Source organism: Girardinichthys multiradiatus, chromosome 21 (assembly GCF_021462225.1).
Source record: "Girardinichthys multiradiatus isolate DD_20200921_A chromosome 21, DD_fGirMul_XY1, whole genome shotgun sequence".
NCBI classification, from domain to species: domain Eukaryota; kingdom Metazoa; phylum Chordata; class Actinopteri; order Cyprinodontiformes; family Goodeidae; genus Girardinichthys; species Girardinichthys multiradiatus.
This window is the reverse complement of record NC_061813.1, coordinates 41,548,799-41,573,997: the sequence shown is the minus strand read 5'-3', so window position 1 is coordinate 41,573,997 and position 25,199 is coordinate 41,548,799. Positions and strand designations below refer to the sequence as shown.

Here is a 25,199-nt window from a genome sequence, read left to right as displayed (position 1 = left end):
GCTAGGAAACCACTGCTGAGGACAGGCAACAAGCAGAAGAGACTTGTTTGGGCTAAAGAACTCAAGGAATGGACATTAGACCAGTGGAAATCTGTGCTTTGGTCTGATGAGTCCAAGTTTGAGATCTTTGGTTCCAACCACCGTGTCTTTGTGTGGCGCAGAAGAGGTGAACGGATGGACTCTACATGCCTGGTTCCCACCGTGAAGCATGGAGGAGGAGGTGTGATGGTGTGGGGGTGCTTTGATGGTGACACTGTTGGGGATTTATTCAAAATTGAAGGCATACTGAACCAGCATGGCTACCACAGCATCTTGCAGCGGCATGCTATTCCATCCGGTTTGAGTTTAGTTGGACCATCATTTATTTTTCAACAAGACAATGACCCCAAACACACCTCCAGGCTGTGTAAGGGCTATTTGACCAAGAAGGAGAGTGATGGGGTGCTGCGCCAGATGACCTGGTCTCCACAGTCACCGGACCTGAACCCAATCGAGATGGTTTGGGGTGAGCTGGACCGCAGAGTGAAGGCAAAAGGGCCAACAAGTACTAAGCATCTCTGGGAACTCCTTCAAGACTGTTGGAAAACCATTTCAGGTGACGACCTCTTGAAGCTCATCAACAGAATACCAAGAGTGTGTGGAGCAGTAATCAAAGTAAAAGGTGGCTACTTTGAAGATCCTAGAATATAAGACATATTTTCAGTTGTTTCACACTTTTTTGTTCAGTATATAATTCCACATGTGTTAATTAATAGTTTTGATGCCTTCAGTGTGAAGCTACAATATTCATAGTCATGAAAATAAAGAAAACTCTTTGAACGAGAAGATGTGTCCAAACTTTTGGTCTGTACTGTACGTCCAGAGAATTAAAAGTAAAAATATTAAAACTTCATCTTTTTGAAGATTAAAGAAAATAAACTACAAAACAATGCAGATGATCTGAAGTAAAATTTTATTTTTGAGTTTTTTAAACATGACTAATTTATTTTGGACCCAGTATAGGTTCTCCTTGGCCCATTCACACAGGAAGTACTGTCCAACAAGCATTCAGCAGGTAAGTCACATAAAGCTGTTCTAACATCTAACATCTCAGCAGGTTCAGGAGGAACACGCCTCCCTCAAGCTAGCCTCTGATCATAGCTTCGTATCCAACGTTCAGTTAGTGGAAGAGCTCTTTTAGAAGCTTCAGCTTGGAACATCAGAACCTCCTGCTAACTCCTAACAGAAGTTAAAAGGTTAGCATTCACTCACAGACACTCTGCAGGTTCATTGTTGCTATTTATTTTATTCCAAGTTTTCACTTGTCTCAGCAGCGCCCCCTTCAGTAGATGGCGCCCTAGGCGGCTGCCTACAGGTCCATGTCAAGAGCTCAGTTCTGGCAGGTGGTCCGGTGCACCCTCAGACCAATTTAACTCCAGATGTGATGAGAACACACCATCACTGCATGTTGAAGGATTCATTATTACACATCACAACATACTGCAGTTCAAAGGTCGTTCCCTGCACTGTCCGGATCAGATGGGAAGACCTCATCAGAACTAATGGAACCAGAACCTGTGGACCATTACTATAACCCTCTCTCTTCAACATGCTCAAAGTTATCTCCTGCAGGTATTGGAGGAATTCACAGAAACATCTTGATCCAGTTAGGATTTGCAATATGAGTGAATATAATGTTTAATCATGATCTACCATCATCACTCTGCGTAGAACTTTGTGGTCCACTTTCCTGGTTTAGTAAACCCGTGTTTGCCTTATCTGTAGCTCCCAGTAGAAGTCCTTTACTGGGAACCTGGGAACGTATGGAGAACAGTTCAACTCTGCTCTGTTGAAGGACCCGGAAGCACAACGTCTTCAGAAAGAAGTGTGAACGGGTAGAAAATGGATCCAGAACCCTGACAGATGTTCGTGTTGCCCTCTGAGGCAGCATTTCATTATGTTCTGGTCGTGTAAATCAAACAGAACTTTGTTCTATGGAACAGCTGACATAAGAGGAATTGATTGAGGATGTTTGTTCTGTTTCCGGAACGTCTTCGTGGAAAATATTATCAACCTGAAGGAGCTACAGCAGCATCAGGACCTACTTCCAGCCGTTGCCATGGTGAATCAGTGATGGTAGCTACTGGCTGGAGCTCACTGCTCGTTCCTCTGAGGAACACTGAACTCACCTTCAGGAACATGTTGGATCTGATCCGTTCAACATCTGAACAAACTGTGTACCGATGCATGAAGCAGTCATCCATCAAAGGTTCTGGTATCATGGGACATAAATGATGAGACGAAGGTGAGAAATCTGATTCATTTCTCTGGTTTTGGACGTTTTAATGTTCATGTCAAGTAAACTCACGTTAGAGAAAACGAGAAGGAAACCTCACAACTTTCACTGTTTCTAGAAGAACCAGCAGAAAACGCAGAAATATTGTTTCAGGAGGAAAATCTCACCAAATTCTCACTAAGTTTCAAATAAACTTATTGTTTGAAGCTCAGAAGCAAACTTTAGATGTTTCCAGAACCAGTTTATTTCCACCTGACCCAAATTCCTGTTTCCTGATGAAAACCTATGAGCTGCAGCTTTGACTCTGAACATCTCCCAGAATGTTGAAGGCACTTTTACTCCAAACTGAAGCTTCTCATATTAGAAATCATCAGATGATGCTGTGAGTTCAGTGAAGGCTTCAGGTTTGTCTGCAGAGCTGATGGTGAAGAATCCATGAAGACATCTGCTCAGCTTTAACATCAGAGGACCAGAGGGTCTGTCCAGTTGGACTCAAACACTAAAGGGATAGTCCACCATGATTCTGCTGCTGATAACAAAGAGAGGAACGATTCTTCTGCTGCTGCCCATGTTTCCTCTGCAGGCAGCGAGCCGTCATCTAGACTGAAGCTCCAGCTCACGGTTCATCATGGTTCAAAGGTCCACTTGATGGTGGCGCAGCAGGAGAAGGCAGAGGATCCATCTAACAGCCGTTCAGATGTTTCACCAGAACCTAGATCTTCCAAACCAAACAGCTGGACATCTTCCTGAAGGTTAAATGTTCTTCTAAACTAAACTAAGCTCCAGTTGAAACAGAATCAAACAGAATAAAATCATCTCTAAAACATTAGGATCAGTTTATTAGCTCCTGCTGCTCTTCATGTGTCCGAGCAGAACTGACCCGGGGTCTCATTTAGAAACGTTGCGTACGGACAGAACAGACAACACCATTAGGAGGGGTCACCAAGGTCTAATATGCTGATTCAGACTCCATAGAGCATAGCTCTTGGACCTATGTGCTGCACTGGGTCCAGTACTGGAGAGACCGACCCGCCGGAACCACATCGTCCCTGTCCAGTTCCAAGTGTGAACCAGTCTGGGGTTCCTGGTAACCGGCTCTTACCAGCGTTAATTAGCTGACAGGTCTGTGTTTAACATCAACAGTTAATGAAGTCTCAGCCTGAAGACACTTTTAGGAACCTCATGATTCTGTGAAATGATCCAGAGGTCCGGGATATCTCATCCAGCGCTGAGCGCAGTAATACCTGCCGTCCTGGATGGCTTTGTTAACCTGACCAGACATCAGATGTTCTCCACTTCACTCACCAGCACCTCCATTTCTGCCTCTTTTCTCCTGGTTGCCATTGGTAACCATGAACCAACAGTGACGAACTGGCTCATTTAAAAACACCTTGACCTTCATGAGATGCTCTGCATCGACCATCTATGGTTGGAGTGTAGAGGGCAGAACATGAGGAGGAACCTGGTAGCAAACGTTGAGGAGCAGCTGTGGTTTAGAAAGGAGAAGCTGCTTGATGACCACGGTGTTCTATAGATCCTACACATTGTTTTGTAAATGAGACCCCGGGTTCTATTCTGATCCACAACATGTCCATGGTTCCTCCTCCATGGGACAAACATCTCCTGTGTTTCCCCTCAGAGCTTGGCCTTGGCCTGGAAAAAGCTCATGACGGCGTTGAAACACTCTTCTGACGTCCAGCGCTCCATCAGGCGCTCCACCTCAGCGTTGTTCACGGCATAGAGACGCTCCTTCTCCACGGATCGGATCAGCTGTTTGGACAGAGCCAGGGACTGAAGACACAGACAGAGGAGACATTCATTTATTTTCCATCTCCAAAGCTCCTGTTAAGAACTGAAGATGGCTTTAGAATCTGAACTCATCTCAGTTCTGGTCAGAAGTTTCCTTCATGGACATGAAGTCAGATTAGTCAGACTGTATGTATAATTATGACCCAAACAGAGGGTCATAATTATACATACAGGCTCTGCCCCTCCCCCCACTAATATTAAGTTGAATGTCCCAGGAGAACCTCAGTAAACATCAACAAGCTTCAGTTGGTCTCCTGGCATGAACCAACAGGATTCATATTCTTCTCCTTGTCCATTTCAGAACCAGATCAGCTCCTCCAAGTCCGAGGCCATGGTTCTCGACCGGAAAAGGGTGGCTTGTCTTCTTCAGGTTGGAGGGGAGTTCCTGCCTCAAGTGGAGGAGTTTAAGTATCTCGGGGTCTTGTTCACAAGTGAGGGAAGAATGGAGCGGGAGATCGACAGATGGATCGGTGCGGCTGCCACAGTAATGGGGGCGCTGTGCCGGTCCGTTGTGGTGAAGAGAGAACTGAGCCGAAAAGTGAAGCTCTCGATTTACCGGTCGGTCTACGTTCCTACCCTCATCTATGGCCATAAACTTTGGGTCATGACCGAAAGAACGAGATCCTGGATACAAGCGGCTGAAATGAGCTTCCTCCGTAGGGTGGCCGGGCACTCCCTTAGAGATAGGGTGAGGAGCTCGGAGTAGAACCGCTGCTCCTCCACATTGAGAGGAGCCAGTTGAGGTGGCTCGGGCATCTATACCGGATGCCTCCTGGACGCCTTCCTCGGGAGGTGTTCCAGGCACGTCCCACCGGGAGGAGGCCCAGGGGACGGCCCAGGACACGCTGGAGGGACTATGTCTCTCGGCTGGCCTGGGAGCACCTTGGGCTCCCCCTGGAGGAGCTGGAGGAGGTGTCTGGAGAGAGGGACGTCTGGGGGTCTCTGCTGAGTCTGCTGCCCCCGCGACCCGGTCCCGGATAAGCGGAAGACAACGAGTACGAGTTAGATTTGGACCAGGCGTGGATCAGAATAAATTCTAACTTCTGTTGCTAATTGTTGTCTTTAAACTCACTGCAGCCCTGGAAAAAACATTGGTTCAATGAAATCATTAACAGAACAGAATGGATCCAACATTCAGCCAAGATGACGAGCAGACTGAAACCTCTCAAGGCTACTGTATGTTTACTGACCCAGAAGAATATTCTGATCTGGAATTTTGGTCCACAAGCAGACCAGTGGTGAAGGAGGAGATGATCCATTTTACAAGGAGCTTGTACACATAGACCACCCACCAGAGGGCGCCAGTGATGTCATTAGGTGTGGAGAAATGGCTTCATCAGACAGTAAACGAGCAGCCAACCTTCACTGATGGAGCTTGAAGAGAAACATATTGTTGGCTTGTTTGGGGTTTGCTTGTACTGGTTCCGGTAAGTAGAGGTTCTTCAGTGTAGTCCACCTACACTGAAGAACCTTCTGCCTACTGTCTGACGCTCCAGGAGCTGCTGGTCACTGATGCCCTCTACTGGTCATTCTAGACATGTCAGTTTGTGGTAAATCAATGACCTTCCATCCTTATAACAGGTCTGTATGGAGCTAAATTGGGGCCATAAAGTTTGTTCAAAAGAAAAAAAATGTGAAAACTGGAAAAAAAGTTTTGCAACTGAAAAAAAAAAAAAAAACAGATGAGAAACTGGAAAAAAAAAGTTCAAAACTACTTTTCAGATTCAAGTTTTTTTTTACAAACTTGCAGATTTTTTTTTTGGCTTTAATTTTTTGGCCCTGTATTGGCATGGGGGGCGGGGCCTCAGATCACATGACTGAAAGCTCAACACAGCGGTTGAACAACATATTCCCAGCTGTTGCATTCAGGGACCGTGGGAACTGGAAATATCTGTAATACATCATCAATATTCTATAAATATGTGACTGGTTTTGAAAGATAACTTGCTTCACCGATAGAAGCAGCTTATATGAAAACACGACGCGCATCTCAGAGGAGAAAATATGATCTTGACAGATTTTCACAGCATTTTAAGTCCATGTTGGAGATTTCCCATCCTCTCAACATCAAGCTAAAGAACCACCAGACTAAGCAGCAGGAATGAAACCAGATGCAAAACGAAGAAGTACTTTTCGAATATCCTGCATAATTAAGCCCGGACTTGTTTTCACATGGACTGGACTCGGGTTTCGGTTTCTGGTGCATTTTTGATTAAAACGTGTTTGGTCTTCATTTAGTGAAGTGACTCACAGCCAGGGTCAAACTGGCTTAGTGGGACGGTGGTTCACTTCATGGGCTTCATGCTTGATGTTGAGAGGATGGGAAATCTCCAACATGGACTTAAAATGCTGTGAAAATCTGTCAAGATCATATTTTCTCCTCTGAGATGCGCGTCGTGTTTTCATATAAGCTGCTTCTATCGGTGAAGCAAGTTATCTTTCAAAACCAGTCACATATTTATAGAATATTGATGATGTGTTACAGATATTTCCAGTTCCCACGGTCCCTGAATGCAACAGCTGGGAACATGTTGTTCAGCCGCTGTGTTGAGCTGTCAGTCATGTGATCTGAGGCCCCGCCCCCCACGCCAAAACCGGACCAAAAGTTTGAAGCCGAAAAAAAAAATCTGCAAGTTTGAAAAAAAAAAAAAACCTGAATCTGAAAAGTAGTTTTGAACTTTTTTTTTCCAGTTTCTCGTGTTTTTTTTTTTTCAGTTGCAAAACTTTTTTTCCAGTTTTCACATTTTTTTGGGGGAGGTTCAAAATAATTTTTCAGGTTCACATTTTTTTCTTTTGAACAAACTTTATGGCCCTAATTTAGCTCCATAGGTTTGCATGTGGACCACATGACAAAGCATAACGCTGGTGAAGGTGAGCTCAGTGTGTTTACATGGGGAGGCAGCTGGGCGTAGGTCTTCAGTCTGGTCCACACCTCGGACTGGAAGCTGCTGTCTGGGAAAACCTCAGTGATCAGACCAAGTTCACAGGCCTGGGTCGCCGTCAGCTTCTTATTGAACAGCAGCATCTCGCTGGCCTGCAGAGACACAGTCAGAATCAGTTTGATAACCCAACGGCGGCTGATTTTCAGTCCGACTGCCGGTACCTTGGTGGGGCCCATTATTCTGGGGAAGGTGTACGAGGAGCAGCCCTCTGCGCTCTGACCCAGCTGGGTGAAGGGAGTATGGAAGGTGGCCTGAGACACAGAGAGCAGCAGCTTCATCACATCAACAGATTTCTAATGGAAACGGATCAGAAACTTTATCTCATCCATCAGTCCAACAGCCTGTCAGAACTCTCGTCTTTATCCAAGAAAACCCGGAAAACCTGGACTGATTTTAAGAAAATAAAATCTCTTTATTGTCGATAAAGCAGAGCTGGAGCACGGCGCCACCATCTGGTGTGTAAAATAAATAAAACAAACATATTTATACAAGATAAAATAAGAAAAACCGATGTAATGTGGGGGTTGCGTCCGTCTCGGGGTCGAGTTGCGGACCCGGAGACCTTTGCCAAATGTCTGCCCCCGTTTCCTGTCTGCCCCCGTTTCCTGTCTGCTCCCGTTTCCTGTCTGCCCCCGTTTCCTGTCTGCTCCCGTTTCCTGTCTGCCCCCGTTTCCTGTCTGCCCCCGTTTCCTGTCTGCCCCCGTTTCCTGTCTGCTCCCGTTTCCTGTCTGCTCCCGTTTCCTGTTTGCCCCCGTTTCCTGTCTGCTCCCGTTTCCTGTCTGCCCCCGTTTGCTGTCTGCCCCCGTTTCCTGTCTGCCCCCGTTTCCTGTCTGCTCCCGTTTCCTGTCTGCCCCCGTTTCCTGTCTGCCCCCGTTTCCTGTCTGCCCCCGTTTCCTGTCTGCCCCCGTTTCCTGTCTGCCCCCGTTTCCTGTTTGCCCCCGTTTCCTGTCTGCTCCCGTTTCCTGTTGCCCCCGTTTCCTGTCTGCTCCCGTTTCCTGTCTGCCCCCGTTTCCTGTCTGCCCCCGTTTCCTGTCTGCTCCCGTTTCCTGTCTGCCCCCGTTTTCCTGTCTGCTCCCGTTTCCTGTCTGCCCCCGTTTCCTGTCTGCCCCCGTTTCCTGTCTGCTCCCGTTTCCTGTCTGCTCCCGTTTCCTGTGTGCCCCCGTTTCCTGTCTGCCCCCGTTTCCTGTCTGCCCCCGTTTCCTGTCTGCTCCCGTTTCCTGTCTGCCCCCGTTTCCTGTCTGCCCCCGTTTCCTGTCTGCCCCCGTTTCCTGTCTGCTCCCGTTTCCTGTCTGCTCCCGTTTCCTGTTTGCCCCCGTTTCCTGTCTGCTCCCGTTTCCTGTCTGCCCCCGTTTGCTGTCTGCCCCCGTTTCCTGTCTGCCCCCGTTTCCTGTCTGCTCCCGTTTCCTGTCTGCCCCCGTTTCCTGTCTGCCCCCGTTTCCTGTCTGCCCCCGTTTCCTGTCTGCCCCCGTTTCCTGTCTGCCCCCGTTTCCTGTCTGCTCCCGTTTCCTGTCTGCTCCCGTTTCCTGTTTGCCCCCGTTTCCTGTCTGCTCCCGTTTCCTGTCTGCCCCCGTTTCCTGTCTGCCCCCGTTTCCTGTCTGCTCCCGTTTCCTGTCTGCCCCCGTTTCCTGTCTGCTCCCGTTTCCTGTCTGCCCCCGTTTCCTGTCTGCCCCCGTTTCCTGTCTGCCCCCGTTTCCTGTCTGCCCCCGTTTCCTGTCTGCCCCCGTTTCCTGTCTGCTCCCGTTTCCTGTCTGCCCCCGTTTCCTGTCTGCCCCCGTTTCCTGTCTGCTCCCGTTTCCTGTCTGTTCCCGTTTCCTGTCTGCCCCCGTTTCCTGTCTGCTCCCGTTTCCTGTCTGCCTACTGTCGGAAAAACTGAAAAGTAAAGGCTCTAGTGCCTCTAGTGTAGAACTTCTCTTGCTGCAGATGTTGGTGAACTCAAAGAAGTTCATCTCGAACCTTCTGCATTTACTGTCGCCATGGAGACGGAGACCTTATTGGTCGGATTTTAATGTGTCCCATCCTGGAGCTTTCTCTGCTCCTGTTGGGGGCGCTGTGACTCTTCAGCTGCTGATGCTACAATGGATTATGGGACGAAGAGGAGACTCCAGCTCACCTCATTTACTCTGAACTCTGCAAAGACACAGTAGGTAGGCCCACAGTGTGTGTTTCTGTACCCGCTCTGTGGCGTAGACCAGATCAAAGAGTCCCAACACGGTGACGGAGATTCCCACAGCCGGCCCGTTCACCACGGCAACCAGAGGCTTCGGGAAGTCGATGTACGCCCTCACATACTTCCTGAGGAGAACAAAAATATTGTCTGAGTAAAATAAAGACTGTCTTGCTCCCAGGTGACCGTTACCAGGTCCGGGATAGGAGCACCAGGACAGAGGAACTTCAAATATTGCCCACCTGAGCAGCTCTGCACCCTGCCTGGCCATTTCCTGGACCCCTCCCTCTGGGATCTTGGTGAAGTTGGAGAGGTCATTCCCACTGCAGTAGAAGTCCCCAGCTCCTGCAGGGAGGAAACAACAAATCCAGATGTGTTCACCAGAGGAACCAATTACACTTAGATCCTGATCCGATCTCGTTTCTTCACGGATCCTGTTCTGATTGTTAGTGGCTTTACTTGGATTCTTAGAGAACACCCTGCTTTATGTAAACCTCATAAAGCCCCTGGTGTCTTCATACAATAAAAAGCAGCAGCGAGTGATGTTCAACACAGTGGATATACTGAAAATGGTCAAAACTGAGATGGTTTAATTGAATCATCATTAAATCACACCCTGAACTCTTCAAAAAACGTTCTCCAGAGTTCTTGGAGGTCTTTTCAAAGCTCTTCTTTGCATGTTTGCTGCAGCTGGTTTTGTTCATATGATCCTGCAACATGTTTCTAATGTTGAAAGGATGAAGCTCTTTGCTGGACCTTTTCATGCTTCATACATGCATGACTCACTGATGCTGTTTTTCTGCTGCAGACAGTGTTTCTGGTCTTCCTTCTTCCTCTGATACAATAATTTACTAACAGCTCCAGTAATAACCTTACTGAAACTAAAATCCTAATTTTTGTCTGTTAAACTGGGAGCTTACAGGGAGGTTTATGGGGATTTTCTAAAGTAAAGAAATGTGAACAAGCAGTCTCTGAAAGCCTGCTGGGAACAAACAACCAGGAGACTTCAAACTGGTTGTCTGCTCTGCATCCATCCTTTGAGTTGAGGAACATTTTAATGTTCAGAATTAAAGGCTGAATAAAGAATGCTCAAATTAAATATTGTTCTTTTTAAGGGATCTGAATCAGAAATAACTGAAATGTGTTCACGTAGCTCGAACATCATGGATCCAGCCAACCTAGAGACAGAAACAGCTGTGTGTGTGTGCACGTTTATGTTCACTGTTATACTCACTAACCTTCTGAGGACCGCCATTTTTAGGGTCAGAGAAATTAGGTTTTGGTTAAGGTCAGGAATATACGTCTAGTTGTATGGAGTGTGTGCATGTGTGTGTTACCTGTGAAAACAGCTAACTTTGAGTCATCTTTAGCTGCCTGCTCCAAAGCTGCGATGATCTCGTTATACATCTGAAAGAAGAAGTAACAGGAAGTTAACCTCCAGGAGAAAACCTCACATTACATCATTAAAGCCTCCTGGTGTCACCTGCTGACCTCAGGTGTGATGGCGTTCTTCTTGGCCGCTCGGTTCAACGTGATCCTGGTGATGCTATCGGCTGTGGTGACCAACAGCGTCTCATATGTGGCTCCGCCCCCTGCAGGCTTCGCAGCAACCTGGGCGGAGCTTCCTCCCTCTGCTTCCACCAAAGAGCCAATGAGGTTGCAGTACTGCTCCCTGGCTTCATTCTGACAGATGCAAACTCTTACATCATTACTTTTTCACTGTAATAATTTATGAATTATGATTCACTGTTGGAGTTTTTAGATGCAGAAACGTTTTGATCTGAAGTGGAGGAACTGTCTCTGAACTAAAGGCTGGGATATTCTGGCTTTACCTGAAGGAATCACATTTAAAGCACTGAAAATGAATCTTAAAATACCAGAACGTTGATGATTTGAAGCTGCAGCAGAAGAATAATGAGTTTAGAAAGAACCACAAAGGAACCTATGGGGAGACTGTACCTGAGAAATGGAGCCCAGAGACTTCCAAGCGTCCCATTTGGCCTTGTTCACAAAGTCCAGCATTCCTGGTTTAGGAGTGTTGCAGGGACCTTGAGTGGCCTGGAGGAGGAGGAAGAGTTGTTACTATGGGAACAGCGGCTGCTCTCTGCTAACAGCGCTCTGTAGCGCCACCTGAAGGTAAAAGGCTAAACAGTTTGTGTGCAGGGTGTGTGGGGTCTGCAGAGATGTTAGCTGCTGTTTTCCTGACCCTTGACCTGTATAAGTCCTGGATGGAGGGAAGGTCAGACCTGATTATTCGTTGCAGTCTGGACCTGTCCTGTTTGGTGGATGATCCAAACCACACTGAGATGGATGAAGACAGGACAGACTGAATGATAGCGGTGGAGAAGATGAGTGCAGAAATACAGAAAAAAAACTCGGAATAAATAACATCAGTTATTGGAGCTATGTTCGGGTCGTTTCTCCTGCGTTGCTTCATAGTCAGTCGCACGTTAGGATCCAGGACAGCCTGGGTGTGGTTCCCTCGTTGCTGAGCAGAACTTCACAGTGAATAACAAGGTAAGACCCTGATTCAGAAACCCAGGTCTGATAGCAGCAGAGCAGCCGGTTCTCCTCTGTCTCAGAGCGTTGAGATGGTGAACTGTGAACATGAACGATTCAGTTCTCATTGTCTACAGCACAGCCTGGCAGATTGAGGTTTGAAGTGATTCTTCAAATTCACCAACATGTTTATTCTGACTAGAAGAAATGTTAATGTTCTGGACCGGCTCAGTCAAAGTCCAGACCTGAATCTGATAGAGAATCTGTGGAGGGAGCTGAAGATTAGAGTACCAGAAAGAGTTCAGGGGAAAAGGTAAAGTATTCATTTATCAGGATGAGAAAATTAGTATCATTTAACACCGTCTACATCATTTTACCTTCCCTGGATGGATTAACTTAAAGTTGCAGCGACATCACATCACCTGTAGAACATCTGGACGTCCTCACCTGTTTGAAGAGAGCGTAGATCTTCAGTTTGACCTCGTTTCCTGGATCTTTGTTAAGCGACGACAGTTTACTCTTCGCCTGTTCGAAATCCTCCACCGTGGAACCTGAGGACACACCCACACTCTTACCTCAGTGTACTAATCCTGTAGTCTGCTGTGGATCTGCTGAAGACTCACCCATCAGAGGAGATGCTGTAGTATGGAAGGTCAGACTGGGAACACTGGATCTGAGCAACCTGGGGACACAGAGAGCTTTAAACAACCACCTTCCAGCTGTAGCACCGACTGGCTGAGCTGTTATTGGGTGGAGGAGAAATAAACCCAACGAAGTCCGCTGAGGTCTGAGGTTTTCTGATCATGTCCTGCTGAGACCGGACCCGGAAATCTCAACAACCCAAAGTCAGATAGGAAGGATAGAGGGAGGGACGGATCGATCCAGACTGCCAGGGTAGAATCTGGACCGGATCCAGACTGTCAAGTTTTCTTTGGTTCGAAGTTCATTATCTAGAGCAAAGGTCAGTGGGTTTTCCTTTAAATTTGATTTCTATAAACTATGAGTGTAATTCACCAATCAGAATAAGCTGTTATAAAATACACATTCAGCTCTCCTCTCAGAGAAGTTGGCTTCCTGCTTGGTTTAAGGATTTCTGTTCAAATTAAAGTTCAAACATCGCGATAACTGACCTGAAAGACACCAACACGGTCTTCATTTAAATGTTACCTTCTTAGTTTGACGAACCGCCAAACAGAGCAGCTCTTCAGGGCGGCAGCGGCCATCTAAACCCGGGTTCAGGTCCAAAGTTCGGAAGGACGGACGGAGAAAGGAGGACAAAACTAGCTAGAGAGAAGCTAGCAGCAGCTAATGAAAAGGTCCCGCCCACTCTGTCGTGTTCTGCTCTGCTATTGGTTAAAGGGAGGCGTAAAAAGGTCCGATTTGTCCAATGATCAAAGGGTTTTCAGTAGCACCAAACAGAACACACGGTGGGAGTTAGAGCCCGCCCTCTGACCTACGACTGGCCAATGGTTGTTGCGGTCTCATTATTTATGCAGTGAGTCGCTGATGCTTTAGGAGGAAGATGATGCAGAGGTTCTGAGGTTCTGAATGTCCGCTTAGATGATCCAAATGAGACCATGCCGCTGCCAAAATCCCGGAAGATCGCTGTACTGGGCTACAGGTCGGTGGGTAAGTCCAGAACGACCCGAACTAAACAGAACCAGGCCACTAGAATCAGTTTTCAGGTTCTAGTGGGGTTAATGTCTATCCTGTCAGAGGTCCACATGAAGGTTCCCAGACCCAAAGATGAGTTGATTTCAGTTCATACTGTTTAAAAATCCGGTATCAGAGGGTGTGTGGACCAAACTTAGAACCGGTCTGACCCAGAGCTAACACCCAATCAGATGCTGCAGCTGGTGTGGTCCTGATGCTGCGGCTGAGAACAGAATGATCCTGGACAGATCCAAAAAAGGATGCTCCAGAATAGGGTGATCCAAGACAGATCCAGGAATGATCTAGTACACATCCAGGAAGTTGGATCCGGGACTGGATCACGGTGTTTCATCTGGATCCTGTAGGACTGCATGAGGTCAGCAGAACGGAGGTTTAACCCAGTATCAGAACTGAGGATCTGACCTTCTGCAGCATGAGTTTAAGACGAAAACCTCTTCTTTATAAACTTCAACATTTATTGCACCACAAAATATAATGCAAGCAAAGATTTGGACTTTAAAGTTTCTGTTCTATGTAGAGAGCGCTACCTCCAGGATGTCCTCATCAAATGAGACTAATCTGGAAATCGAAAGCAGACCGGTTCAGATCCATAAAACCAGATCCCATGGAAGATTACAGAGTGTAACCTTTGAATGAGTCCGATTTATTACCAGTTTACGCTAATAAACTGTTAGTAAGTTTAAGTTAATGGTAAATGTTACTAAATGGGAAACCCGTCATCAAACAGATGACTCCTGTTTTAGGGTCTAAAGTTAACTGAACAAATGAGATGTAGAGGAGTTTAAACTGGGACACAACATGGTTCAGGGTCCATTCAGAACATCCTACCTCCCTACCAGGGCTGGGTTCTGGGGAACATTTCTACCCTGTTACTCTGATTTGGTTCTGGTTCCTGTAGTGGAACACCTGGGAAAGAAAAATGGTCCCTGGTTCCTATAAATCACGGTTCCTATTCTCTGCAGACTTAATCACTCTCTACAATAGAATAGAGGAGCGTCCTACTTTATTCGTTCCTGAGTGAGAACATTCAGATTGTTTCTGCAACAGAAAGAAGACATCTCTAGAGGTCAACCTGCACAGGTCCCCGGTCCACCACAGGAAAACACAGAACCAACCATGGCCACAAGCTCAGACCTAACATCACGTTAATGGAGTGTGAGAACCCTAGATTGAACCACAGAACCTCCCGGCTGCTCCACCATGCAGCCCTGATTGGAACCTTATATGAAATAACAATAGACCGCCTACTTTTCTACTCTGAAAACAGATAAATGCATCTATGTCTGCAGAGAAACAACTCCATTAACCTGAAGGAACCTCCTTCAGAACCATAAAAAGGCTTACATCTGTTATGCCAGAGGATTTAGAGGACAGAAACACAGAACCAGCCCGGTTCCTCGTTAACATTCCTGTTTCCAACCAGACCTTGTTAAACTTAAAGTGTTTAGTGGTTGGTCTGAAACATGAAGCAGACTTTTTCTAAATGTTATGATGGATTGTGAGAACAAAAAGGTTGATTTCCTCCATGTTTCCAGTTCTTTGAGGTCCGACCTACTGGTTCTGAGATGTTCCTCCCGAGGACTTTAACCCAACAGACAAAATCTGCTGCAGGTTCTTTGCTGTTTTAAATCCAACAAAAACATCTCTGCATCATAGCAGAACCCTCAGCTTCATCTGGTTCTTAGAAGTTCCTCAGAGAGCCTGCTGCTGGTTTAGGTATTTATGGACCAAACATGATGGGAGTTTGTAGTTTTGATGCAGTTGGTAAATAATAAAAAGTCTGGTTCTGCAGTATTGGACCTGCTGATCACTGATCATGGGAGAATTGGTCGGTTCTGATCTGGGTCCAACTAAGTAGTAAATCTCTAATTAAAATGTTTAAAGTCCCCTGATGTTGAGAAGATTAATGGTCTGAAGCAAAAGGTTAGAACAGATCAAATAAAGGATTTTAATGAACACAGAGAACATGCGAGAACTTTCTGCAGCTGCTCACAGGAACTGTAAAAAGGTTCCTGTGTTCTGACAGGGTCTTCTGGTTCTACAGGGGCCAGATGGTCCTGTTAGGTGGCCCAGAAGCAGTGCTGAACTACTTCCCTGAATCACATGACCATAAATGGACTGCTGGATAATTTCCCTCACTCTGCAGGAAGTAGAACTGGATCCTGAACCTGGATCTGGACCATGTTTAACGCCTCAGACATGTTCATGAGTTCTGCAACATACAGAGACCAGCTCAAATGTTCAAGTTTGGATGGAGAAGATCTGATCTTCTCACTATTTGAGCATCTTTGATTCATTAAATGTTCCCTAAATGATGGTTTGATTAAAAGCCAACAAAATATCTACTGTTGGACCTCAGACCTGAACCGAACCAGGACTTCTAGCTCCAGTCCCAGTTCTCTTCACTGTGTTTCTGTTTGCAGGGAAGTCTTCTCTCACCATCCAGTTTGTGGAGGGTCAGTTTGTGGACTCCTATGATCCCACCATAGAGAACAGTAAGTCCCTGTCTCCGCACCATTGGTGGACCCATCAGCAGATCTCTGAAGGCTCCTCTGTCTGTTTCAGCTTTCACTAAGACCATGACGGTGAACGGTCAGGAGTACAACCTTCAGCTGGTGGACACGGCCGGACAGGTGAGACCTCCTCCAGGTGATTTATCCTCTAACCTTCTAATATCTTACTGAGAACAAGCTGATATGTGCTGCAGGACGAGTACTCGATCTTCCCTGAGAGTTACACCATCGACGTCAACGGTTACGTCCTCATCTACTCTGTAACGTCCTACAAAAGGTAAGCCCTGATGGCTCTCCTCCCGTCATGCTCTGATGACGGAGTCGGTCCAGGACAGAGACACGCTGCAGATCTGACGGTTCCTGGGTCAGAAAATATCACCTCAGACAACAGACAAGCCTCAGAGATGGTAGATGTTTAAAGAAGCTGAGTAGACACCTGCAGCTTCTCCGTTCCTCTCTGAAACTTCGTGTGTGTCTTAGAACCAAACAGAAGCTCAGGTCCAGCAGCTGTCCTGCAGGTTATGTTAGATTAAAGTTACAGAGAGCCTCTGCATACGGGCTGAAGAGCTGCAGGTTGCTGCCCTGATTGGACCTGTTTCAGCCCCTGGATCCATTACACCACACACCAAAGTTAAAGGTACCGTTTTAACAGCTGCAGACACCGAAAGATCACTGGAATCCAAGTAGAACTTTCTCCTTTTAATCAGGTTGTTTTCAGTTCCATCAGAGGTTTGAGAGAAGAAGACAGCTGCAGAGATGATGAGAAGCAGAGAAGCTTGTTTCCCTCCACATCTAAGAGCTGAGATGTTTCTACAAGTGGACAGTCCATGGAGTGATGGATGGATGGGTTTTATTCTGACTGGATCAGAAACATCCATCAGCTCTTCTCTGATTATGAATATATTATTATTATATTATATTATTTAATATTTATTATTAATATTAATATTTTATTAAATAATATTTGGGTCTGTTAAGGGTTGTCCTGTGAATACCAGCCCTATCAAGGCGATGGTATTAGAACAAAATAGAAAGGTGTGAGACGAGCTCTGACATTATTGAACAGTATAAACTCTGCACATATATGGAATAAATTCACACAATTTCTTAAAATACAAGAATTTATTAACAAAAATAAGTCAACTCAAAGTCAAACATATTTCAATCAACAAACTCTTTACTTTGCTAAAACAATCCAACTAAACTACCAAGCAGAATTAAAGAATAATGAAGATTAATGGACTATGTACAATATAAACAAGTTGATTAAAGATGATTGATAATTATGACCAAAAGAGTGATGCAACATTACCATGCAATGTTTATGTTTGAGAACCAATGATTATCTTGAAGAATCTGGAAGTGAAGTTAAGTTAGTTTTGGAACCAAGTTAGGTAATAATCAGCAAACGTTTAGACAACCATTCACAATGTAAGATCAGATAAAATATTATTTTAATAAAATAATGTTTTAAATAATGATCTGCTGAATAAAACCAACCTTCTGGATGACTAATTCTCAACAGTGTCTCATTAACTGCCTTCATTTATTAAAATAATATTTAAGGAAATATTAAAATATTGAAGGAAATATTTTGAACAAGAACCAAACCTTTTGGATAAATGAGTCTTAATGGTGTTTAATTAGTTATCAGATTTAGTAAAATAATATTTAGGGAAATATTATTTCCTAGACTGGAAACAACCTTTCTGGGTAAATGATCTTCAGCTGACTCATAAAGTGGGCGAGAACGTGTCGGAACCAAAGAAGCTTATAGCTGGTTACCAGAACCAAACACATACCTTTAAAATACCACTAATAAAAGGGTTGAAATGCATAAGCGTGGACGGTGCGTTATGTTTAAAAACCACCCTTTAAATAAAGTTTGTCTTAACTTTAAAAACACAGAACACATCGTTAGCTGGGTGCTAGTCTGCTAGCACTTCCTGTAGCTGAGTTTCTCAACACAAACAAAAACAAACGTCATTAAATGAACATTTAGATGATTTAACTCTAAACTAATCTTCTCTGCCCAAACACTACCTCTATGTGAACCGTGCTGAGGAGGGTTAGTTTGCGCCCGCCGTTCCACTAATTATACTCACGCAATCCGGTTAGCACCTGGTTTGTAGATCAGCTTTACGTGTGGACCTTCTGCAAAGCTGCAAACCTTCTGAAGATCAGACCCAGAGTCCAACAGGACTGTATTTTTATCTGCTGCATCATTCTGAAGATATGCTAGAAGGATAAACCTCCAGCTGAAGCTGGTGAGATGTTTGTTGCTCCACAGAAAGTTGATGCTCATGAGGACGATGAGGAAAACATCCATGTGTGGGTAAACAAAGGCTTAGCTTGCAGCTAACCTCTGTAGCTGTGGGTCAAACTGCACGCAGAGCGGCGTGTTGTGTTGTGGTCCAGTTGTTCTTCCTTCAGACCTGGGAGAACTGCTCCATTCGGCGTCGTAAAGACAAGGTCTCTGCTGGGAACTCTCTGGAACACAGTTTCCTTCTGTAGACCTCAGAGAGAAAGTCAAGCAACGCTTGTACCTTAATTACCCCGTTCATGAATGAATGAATACCAGATACACAAACAGCAATTCATTCCTCCTTAACTTAGCGCATATGATCGATGATCTTATGACACTCTGGGATCCAGTTTGAAGAGTTATGTCTGTTTGCCTGCAAAGAGAAATTAGCGCGCTGTGTCTCCTTCAATCTCCGCTGGGGACCTGCATGGAAGAGGTCAGTTTGTTGGGACACAGGGTTTTTATTTAAACTGTGACGTCGCAGGAAGTCCGCTGTTACTCCTCTTGTTCCTGTTCCTGGCTGTGCTGGAAGTAGATTAATGCGATTTATTTAGAAAGTTCCAGAAAAGTTCTTACTTGCCTCTCATGTTGTAACCCATGGCTGGGTCCCAGCAGTGTGCTCCTGGCTGGCTGCTACTGCCCCTGCAGCAGGGGTTGTTGCTGCATCACTATGAATGATCCAGTTGCTGATTTGTTCCTTCGGTTCAGTTCTGCTGCTGCTTTTCTGGACTGTTACATTTAGTTAACTTTTGTCGTCTCTATTCACAGCAGCAGGTTTGTCATCGCAGCCTCTGCCCTGAGATTATTTCTCCTCTCTGTTCATTTGGGCCTCAGTGCGTAATTGCACACGCAGAAGGCTGAGTTTCAAGTTGTTCTGCAGGCGGATGCTTTATGTTCGTGGTCCGGACGGACCCAGTGAGGCAAAAACTACATCCTGCTTCGCCTTTAGTCAGAATGATGGATTACATGCCGTTGCGCAGGAGGGCAGAGCTGTGTCCAGAGAGGTGGGCGTCCTCCACCCTCGGTGCACACGGGGCAGCTGGTCGGTGCTGCGTCTGGGCTGACATATACTGTCTTTCTCACCACATGGAGGACGATGCCTTAAAATGCTGATTTTTCACTAACTAAACGGTGATTTTAGCAGCCAGTTTGCAGATGAAGGATTGAATCTGTCTTATAATGTCTTTATTTCTATTCTATTAATTATATTATCAACATCACAGCACAGTGGGTCCTTAGCATGATGTGCAATTACAGTTAACAGGCTGTGGGTTTCTCTGGCAGATGATCCGTTATGTGCAGCTCTGCATGATCAGCAGCAGATGATCTCCCTGACAGTGATGGTGCTGGAATGATCCAGACAGAGTTTAACCATAGGAGATGTCATGGCTTCTGTTTGTGATTGGCTCCAAATCAGACCATAGATAATCCTACATCGAATCCTCTATTCTCACCTATTTTTATTATTTTTATCTTTGACATCTCTGTTGACACATGAACAGAAGGTTCTCTCTCCATCATCTGTCAGTCTATCTATGCCTCCTTCTGGCCACAGTGACAGCAGACATCTTTGCATCCCGGTTAGCGCCTACATTTCAAACACGCTAAATCTAGACGCAGAAACAGCACCGCGATCCGTTTCTGGTTTGATAAATCGCGTTCAGAGTGGTAAATCATTACATTTGCATATCTTCCTCCCATTAATTTGTGCATTTGGGTCATTATCAGATGTTTGGCATTTTCATGGAGGAAAACACGCTAAACAGTTTGCGCCCGCCGTTCCACTAATTATACTCACGCAATCCGGTTAGCACCTGGTTTGTAGATCAGCTTTACGTGTGGACCTTCTGCAAAGCTGCAAACCTTCTGAAGATCAGACCCAGAGTCCAACAGGACTGTATTTTTATCTGCTGCATCATTCTGAAGATATGCTAGAAGGATAAACCTCCAGCTGAAGCTGGTGAGATGTTTGTTGCTCCACAGAAAGTTGATGCTCACTGTGAACATCCTGAAGCACCAAAGGTTTCAGCCATCTGGAGCCCCGAGTAAACACAGACATGTCTGAACAAGAGTCTACTAAAGGTTCTGACTCAGTTCTGGCGGCCACGTGTTATGGCTTAAATCATTGACCAAGTAGGTACTAAACATCCTGCTGGCAGGTATGAAGTACTGCAGAGTTGGTATGAAAGGCCTGGTGGCAGAAAGCTCCATTTGGAAAACTCAGCTATGAAACCACCAAAACTGCACAGGCACAAAATGGGCTTAAACGGCCGGTACCGGTGTCAGAATGACAGATTCTGTGTTTGTGTTTGTGCAGCTTCGAGGTGGTTCGAGTGATCCACGAGAAGCTTCTGGACATGGTGGGAAACGTCCAGTACGTAAACAGAAACTGTTGACCTTTACCAAGTCTCAGGAGCAAACTGTGACTTTCTGACTAGACTCGCTGGTGTGTTTCTGCAGGAAACCAATCATCTTAGTGGGGAACAAGAAGGATCTGCACATGGAGAGGTAACTCGCCAGAACTAAAGGACACCTGCAAATGGTTCCATGTTCTAATGAGCTGGTTCTTGTATTGAACATGGAGGAAACGGTCTGTCAGTGTTTATTGTAATCATGAGTTAATATTATTTAAGCTGGTTATTTTAATTTTCATCAGCAGCGTGTGTTTGTTGTGGAGTTACCCAAGGGTCTATTCCCGGACCGGTTTTGGTCCGGGAATTGACCAGCCCAGTTCTTAGCTATGCAGATGACACGATGATCTATCTGCTGTCTCTTCTCCCTGTGTTTCTCCTTTCTCTTGATCTGCTCAGTCGGACTGTAGTGTCAGTAGTCCGTCGGTAGCCGGTATGATCTACTCTGTATCATATAAAGTTGTGTATTTTAAAAGAAAGGGGCCTGTCCCAGCCTCTGCTTTCATTGGCTGCTGGCAGCACACATTCAGGTGGGTCGGTGATGAGGTCATGCAGGTATGATGTGATGCAGTTTCATGTTAGCATCATGAAAGTTACATTTATTAAGGATGTCTGTAGCTGCAGTAAAACTGCTGCAAACCACTTTAGTTTCATGTTTTATTCATAATTAGAAAACCTGATGTTTCTGCCTCCTGCTGAAAAACTTTACATGTTATTAAGTCAAATCAACCAAATTTCTCTTTGTTCTCTGCTGCAAAGAAGTTTTCAACAGAAAACTGATCATTTGGATCAATTAAGTTTAAACAATGTTCTATCTGGTGGTGAATGAGATGAACTGGAACGTTCTTCGAACCATTCTAATAAACGTCTTAATCTCTGACTAATATATATACCTTTTAAAACCATTACTTATATACACAATATTCCCAATGATTACTGTAACTCTTCAAGGGTTTTCCTTCCCTGCAATAATCATGTTTGAATGTGCTGAAAAGCTTCTGCCAGCAGGAGGCGCCCCAAACTAAATACTTCAGTCAGGGAGGCTGCATCAGAACCACATTATTGAACCACATAATTGGACCATAGTTGTTCTGAGTTTACAGAGTCCAGACCAGGGCCAGTAGGTATTATTGAGGTGATGCGTTCATGCTCCCAGACACGTCCTCCTACGTGGTTCCTCACAGGCATTTAAAGTTAGACTCTCTCCACTACCTCACTGCCAAGACGGCCCAGCTGAGTTCAGTTCTGGTTCCTGATCTGTAGGCAGATCTGAGTTGTGAGACGAAGTGCATCAGTCCACATCTCTACAATGTGTGACCATGGATCAGGGAGAAGGAATGAAGGATGAAGTTAGTTGCAGTGAGAATATTCCCTAATTCCAGCTCCAGATTTATAGTTTTTATGTGTTGAGATGAAATCAGATCCAGGAGGTTCCTAACAGCAGGAAAACATCTGATGGACAGTAGGATGAAAGCACTGAAGTGTTACTGCTGAGGTCTCTGGAGTCCAACATCTGCAGACTGATTTAGAGACATCTAGGTACGTTTTCTTGTTCTTTAGGGTCATCAGCTACGAGGAGGGGAAAGCTCTGTCTGAGTCCTGGAACGCTGCCTTCCTGGAGTCTTCAGCCAAAGAGAACCAGGTGAGGATGAAGCTCCTCACTGAGGACCAACAGCATCGCAACCATCTGACTGTGTCTTGTTCCTCAGACTGCTGTGGAGGTGTTTAGGAGGATGATCCTGGAGGTGGAGAAGATGGAGGGTGGTCAGCCTCAGGAGTGGTCTCCCTGCTCCATGATGTAGCTGTGCCTCCTGATCCCAGGATGCTATGTTAATTCCTCAGGTCCACAAGACTCTGTTCAGAAATCTGTAGATTTAAGGTAAAGCATGGTCCTGAGCTTCTCTGTCCAAAATAGAGCTAAAAGCACCAATTTATTAAAACTGCACAAAGGACAGGAGCACAGAAAACATCTGCTGAAGCTTTCTGATCTGATCTGAGAGCTGGAGATTCACAGAACCAGGCAGGAAAACATTTGACTGTGTGAAGAAGTTCCTCCTCTCAGTTGTTAGTAGAGCAGACTGAACCCCTACAGGCAGTTAGTTCAACTCCAACGTTTCTTAGGATTTATTGGAGGCTGAAAGTTTCAACAGTTTTATTCAGCAGAAGAAGCTTAAATTCACTGGTTTTTAAATGGAGTTCGGTTATAGGAAGATCTGTTGCTAACAGAAAGCTAGGAGGAAAAATGATAAATAACTGACATATAAACATAAAAACCCATTAAAACCAGTTTCAAGGACTGTCTGCCACCACCTCCAGTCGGTCATAATAGATGGCCGCTGACACTAATCCTGGTTCTGGTTCTGCTTGAGGTTTCTTCCTGTTAAAGGGGAGTTTTCCTCTCCACTGTCGCCACCTGCTGCTCAGGAGGAGTGAATGCTGCAAAGTTAACGGCTCCATGTAATCTGTCTCCTCAGACAGAAACGTTTTAATAAACTGATCCTGACTGCAGCTTTGATAACTGGGATCTAATTGGACTGGATGGTTTTGACTGGATTCAAGTTTTTTAAATGAAGTGAATTAAAGAGAAACAAAGCTGAGCTTTCACTATTTAAGTTGCTCTGAGGCAATCTTTAGCCCACCTGCTGGTAGATCGGGGGTATTACAGGTCAGAGAGTAATTTGGGACGGCAGAACCAGTAGAAATTTGCGATTCAGTACCTTCTGCTGCCGGTAGGACAATAACTCACCTGAAAACAAGGAAGAAGATATGAAGTTGTTTTAGTTCTAGTTTGATCGCCATGTTTGAATTATTTCTTTAGGTTTTTGGGACCTAAAATGAGAAGTGACCCATAAACTAACTGTAGTGTGGTAATGAACTGATACTGATTCCCTCCTGTTAGAAACATTCTGGCCTCAGAGGAAGCATGCATGAAGCAAACCTGATGTTCGGAGGAGTTCCAGTCCATTAATCTTCAGGCTCCTCTCTAATTAAATGATATCAGCTGTTTTTATAATGTGGAGATTTATTTGTTCCTAGGAATATTCTCACATTAAAGTTCTGTTCCGTTGGATAAAACTCTGTTCCTGTGTTTTTATTGTTCAACAGTCACAGAACATTTTTCTCAGGAGAACTGTGCACCGGTTTCACCCATGATCTTCTGATTTTCTACTGACTGAAGGAAAGTGTTACATGGAGAACATGAGACATCTCAGCAGAGAACAAACTGATGAGTTCAATAATAAAGTTCTAACACAATCCTGGATAAGGTGACGCTGATGATGAGAGAAGCTACAGATTCATATTTAAGTTGCTGATATCAATAAATGTGTTCGTTTTATTTTACATGTTATAGGAGGTCAAAGTAAAGCTGATGTTGGTTTATGATAATAATTTAGACTTTAGCATTCAGGGGCTAAGGGTCTTGCTCAGGGACCCAGATGGGCAGGCTGTGGATCCAACCACTAGGCCAACACTCCCCGAATCAGAATGAGCCAGCAGGGGGCAGCATCAGCCCAGCGCAGGTTTAATGAACCCACCTTCAGATTGTTGTTCACCTGTCAGCCGGAAACTTTTATAAAGAGAAATGATGGTTCTGACAAAACTTTGGGATTCCATGTATGAAATTGTTGCGTCCTGTAATTACATGAAGTACCACAAGAGGGCGCAAGCGAAATGAATATGATTGTATTAGAGCGAAGAATAATGGGGTGAGATGGACTGCTTAAAAATAACAAATACCCTGGTGTATTAACCTGCTCTAATCGGTTCATATAAAGGTTTTTAAGCATCTCTATGTGGTGCTTCTTTTATTGCTATAATACCTAACACAAACCTTTGCAACATCCTATCCTGACTGGGTCAACATAATTTTACATTTATTTAGGACCATCAAAAAGCCTCAAAGAGTTTGACTTTAGTGAGTTAAAAGTTCAGAATGTAATCAGTAAAATGGAGCCGATGAAACTGTGATGGAAATTCTTGCAGTAAGCATTTCACAGTGTATAACCTTTTTTACTCCTCAGAACAGCTGTGTTAGAGGAAGAAGCTGTAAAGCCATTATCAGAAGTTTGATGGTTCAGACCCATCTTTAGGACAATGTCAGTTAGGGCAGTTAGGTCTGTTCCTAGATAAGCTTGTCACTGTTGAACTCAAGAAGGGTTGGGGTCATAGAACATGGACTCTTTGCAGTTGAGATAACACTGTCTTGTTCTGGTATAAATACTGTGTGAAAATAGCGTTCGGGGCTCTGTTCAACTGACTTGCTTGGTGACAGAGTCATTCAAACGCTGAATGCCTTTGAATAAAACTTATAAGACAAAGTCCGGATTTTCTCTTGTTATGAGTCAACTTCTACCCACTTTGATAAGAAAATTCCACAACAATTTTGGCGTCACGAACAGGATCTAACGTGCCAGAGGAGACCGCAGACGGGTACACGGACGCCTGGCCAGCCCGAGAGTTGTTCTCAGTCCACTACCATATTACGGGAGGGGAGTACTGGTGCCCGCCTGCGGGTTTTGGCCGATTGGATCCGAACAATTTGTCGTCAAATATATCTGGGTGAGAAGTTGCTCTGTATGATATAATGTATATTATAATTTTTTATT

At 45.0% G+C, this 25,199-nt stretch overlaps 2 protein-coding genes across 3 annotated transcripts; one reads left to right on the top strand and one right to left on the bottom strand.

Moving 5' to 3' along the window:
- Window positions 1-935: 935 nt before the first annotated feature.
- eci2 (enoyl-CoA delta isomerase 2) lies at window positions 936-13,011 on the bottom strand. The gene is made up of 11 exons (XM_047349647.1): window positions 12,857-13,011; window positions 12,313-12,371; window positions 12,137-12,240; window positions 11,150-11,248; window positions 10,682-10,873; window positions 10,528-10,597; window positions 9,433-9,535; window positions 9,198-9,318; window positions 7,188-7,277; window positions 6,975-7,118; window positions 936-4,066 (listed from the first exon to the last, which is right to left on the bottom strand). Exons 1-11 carry the CDS (start codon window positions 12,910-12,912, stop codon window positions 3,911-3,913), a joined length of 1,194 nt encoding a protein of 397 aa, XP_047205603.1. The 5' UTR covers window positions 12,913-13,011; the 3' UTR covers window positions 936-3,910.
- Window positions 13,012-13,168: 157 nt separating this feature from the next.
- rheb (Ras homolog, mTORC1 binding) lies at window positions 13,169-23,667 on the top strand. 2 transcript variants are annotated; one of them, XM_047349650.1, is made up of 8 exons: window positions 13,169-13,318; window positions 15,787-15,858; window positions 15,929-15,996; window positions 16,071-16,153; window positions 20,499-20,555; window positions 20,642-20,689; window positions 22,153-22,234; window positions 22,302-23,667. In XM_047349650.1, the coding sequence occupies exons 1-8, from the start codon at window positions 13,267-13,269 to the stop codon at window positions 22,392-22,394; spliced, it is 555 nt and encodes a 184-aa protein (XP_047205606.1). In that variant the 5' UTR covers window positions 13,169-13,266; the 3' UTR covers window positions 22,395-23,667. The 2 variants fall into 2 exon arrangements, with proteins under 2 accessions (XP_047205606.1, XP_047205607.1); XM_047349651.1 differs by lacking the exons at window positions 20,499-20,555; window positions 20,642-20,689.
- Window positions 23,668-25,199: the final 1,532 nt, after the last annotated feature.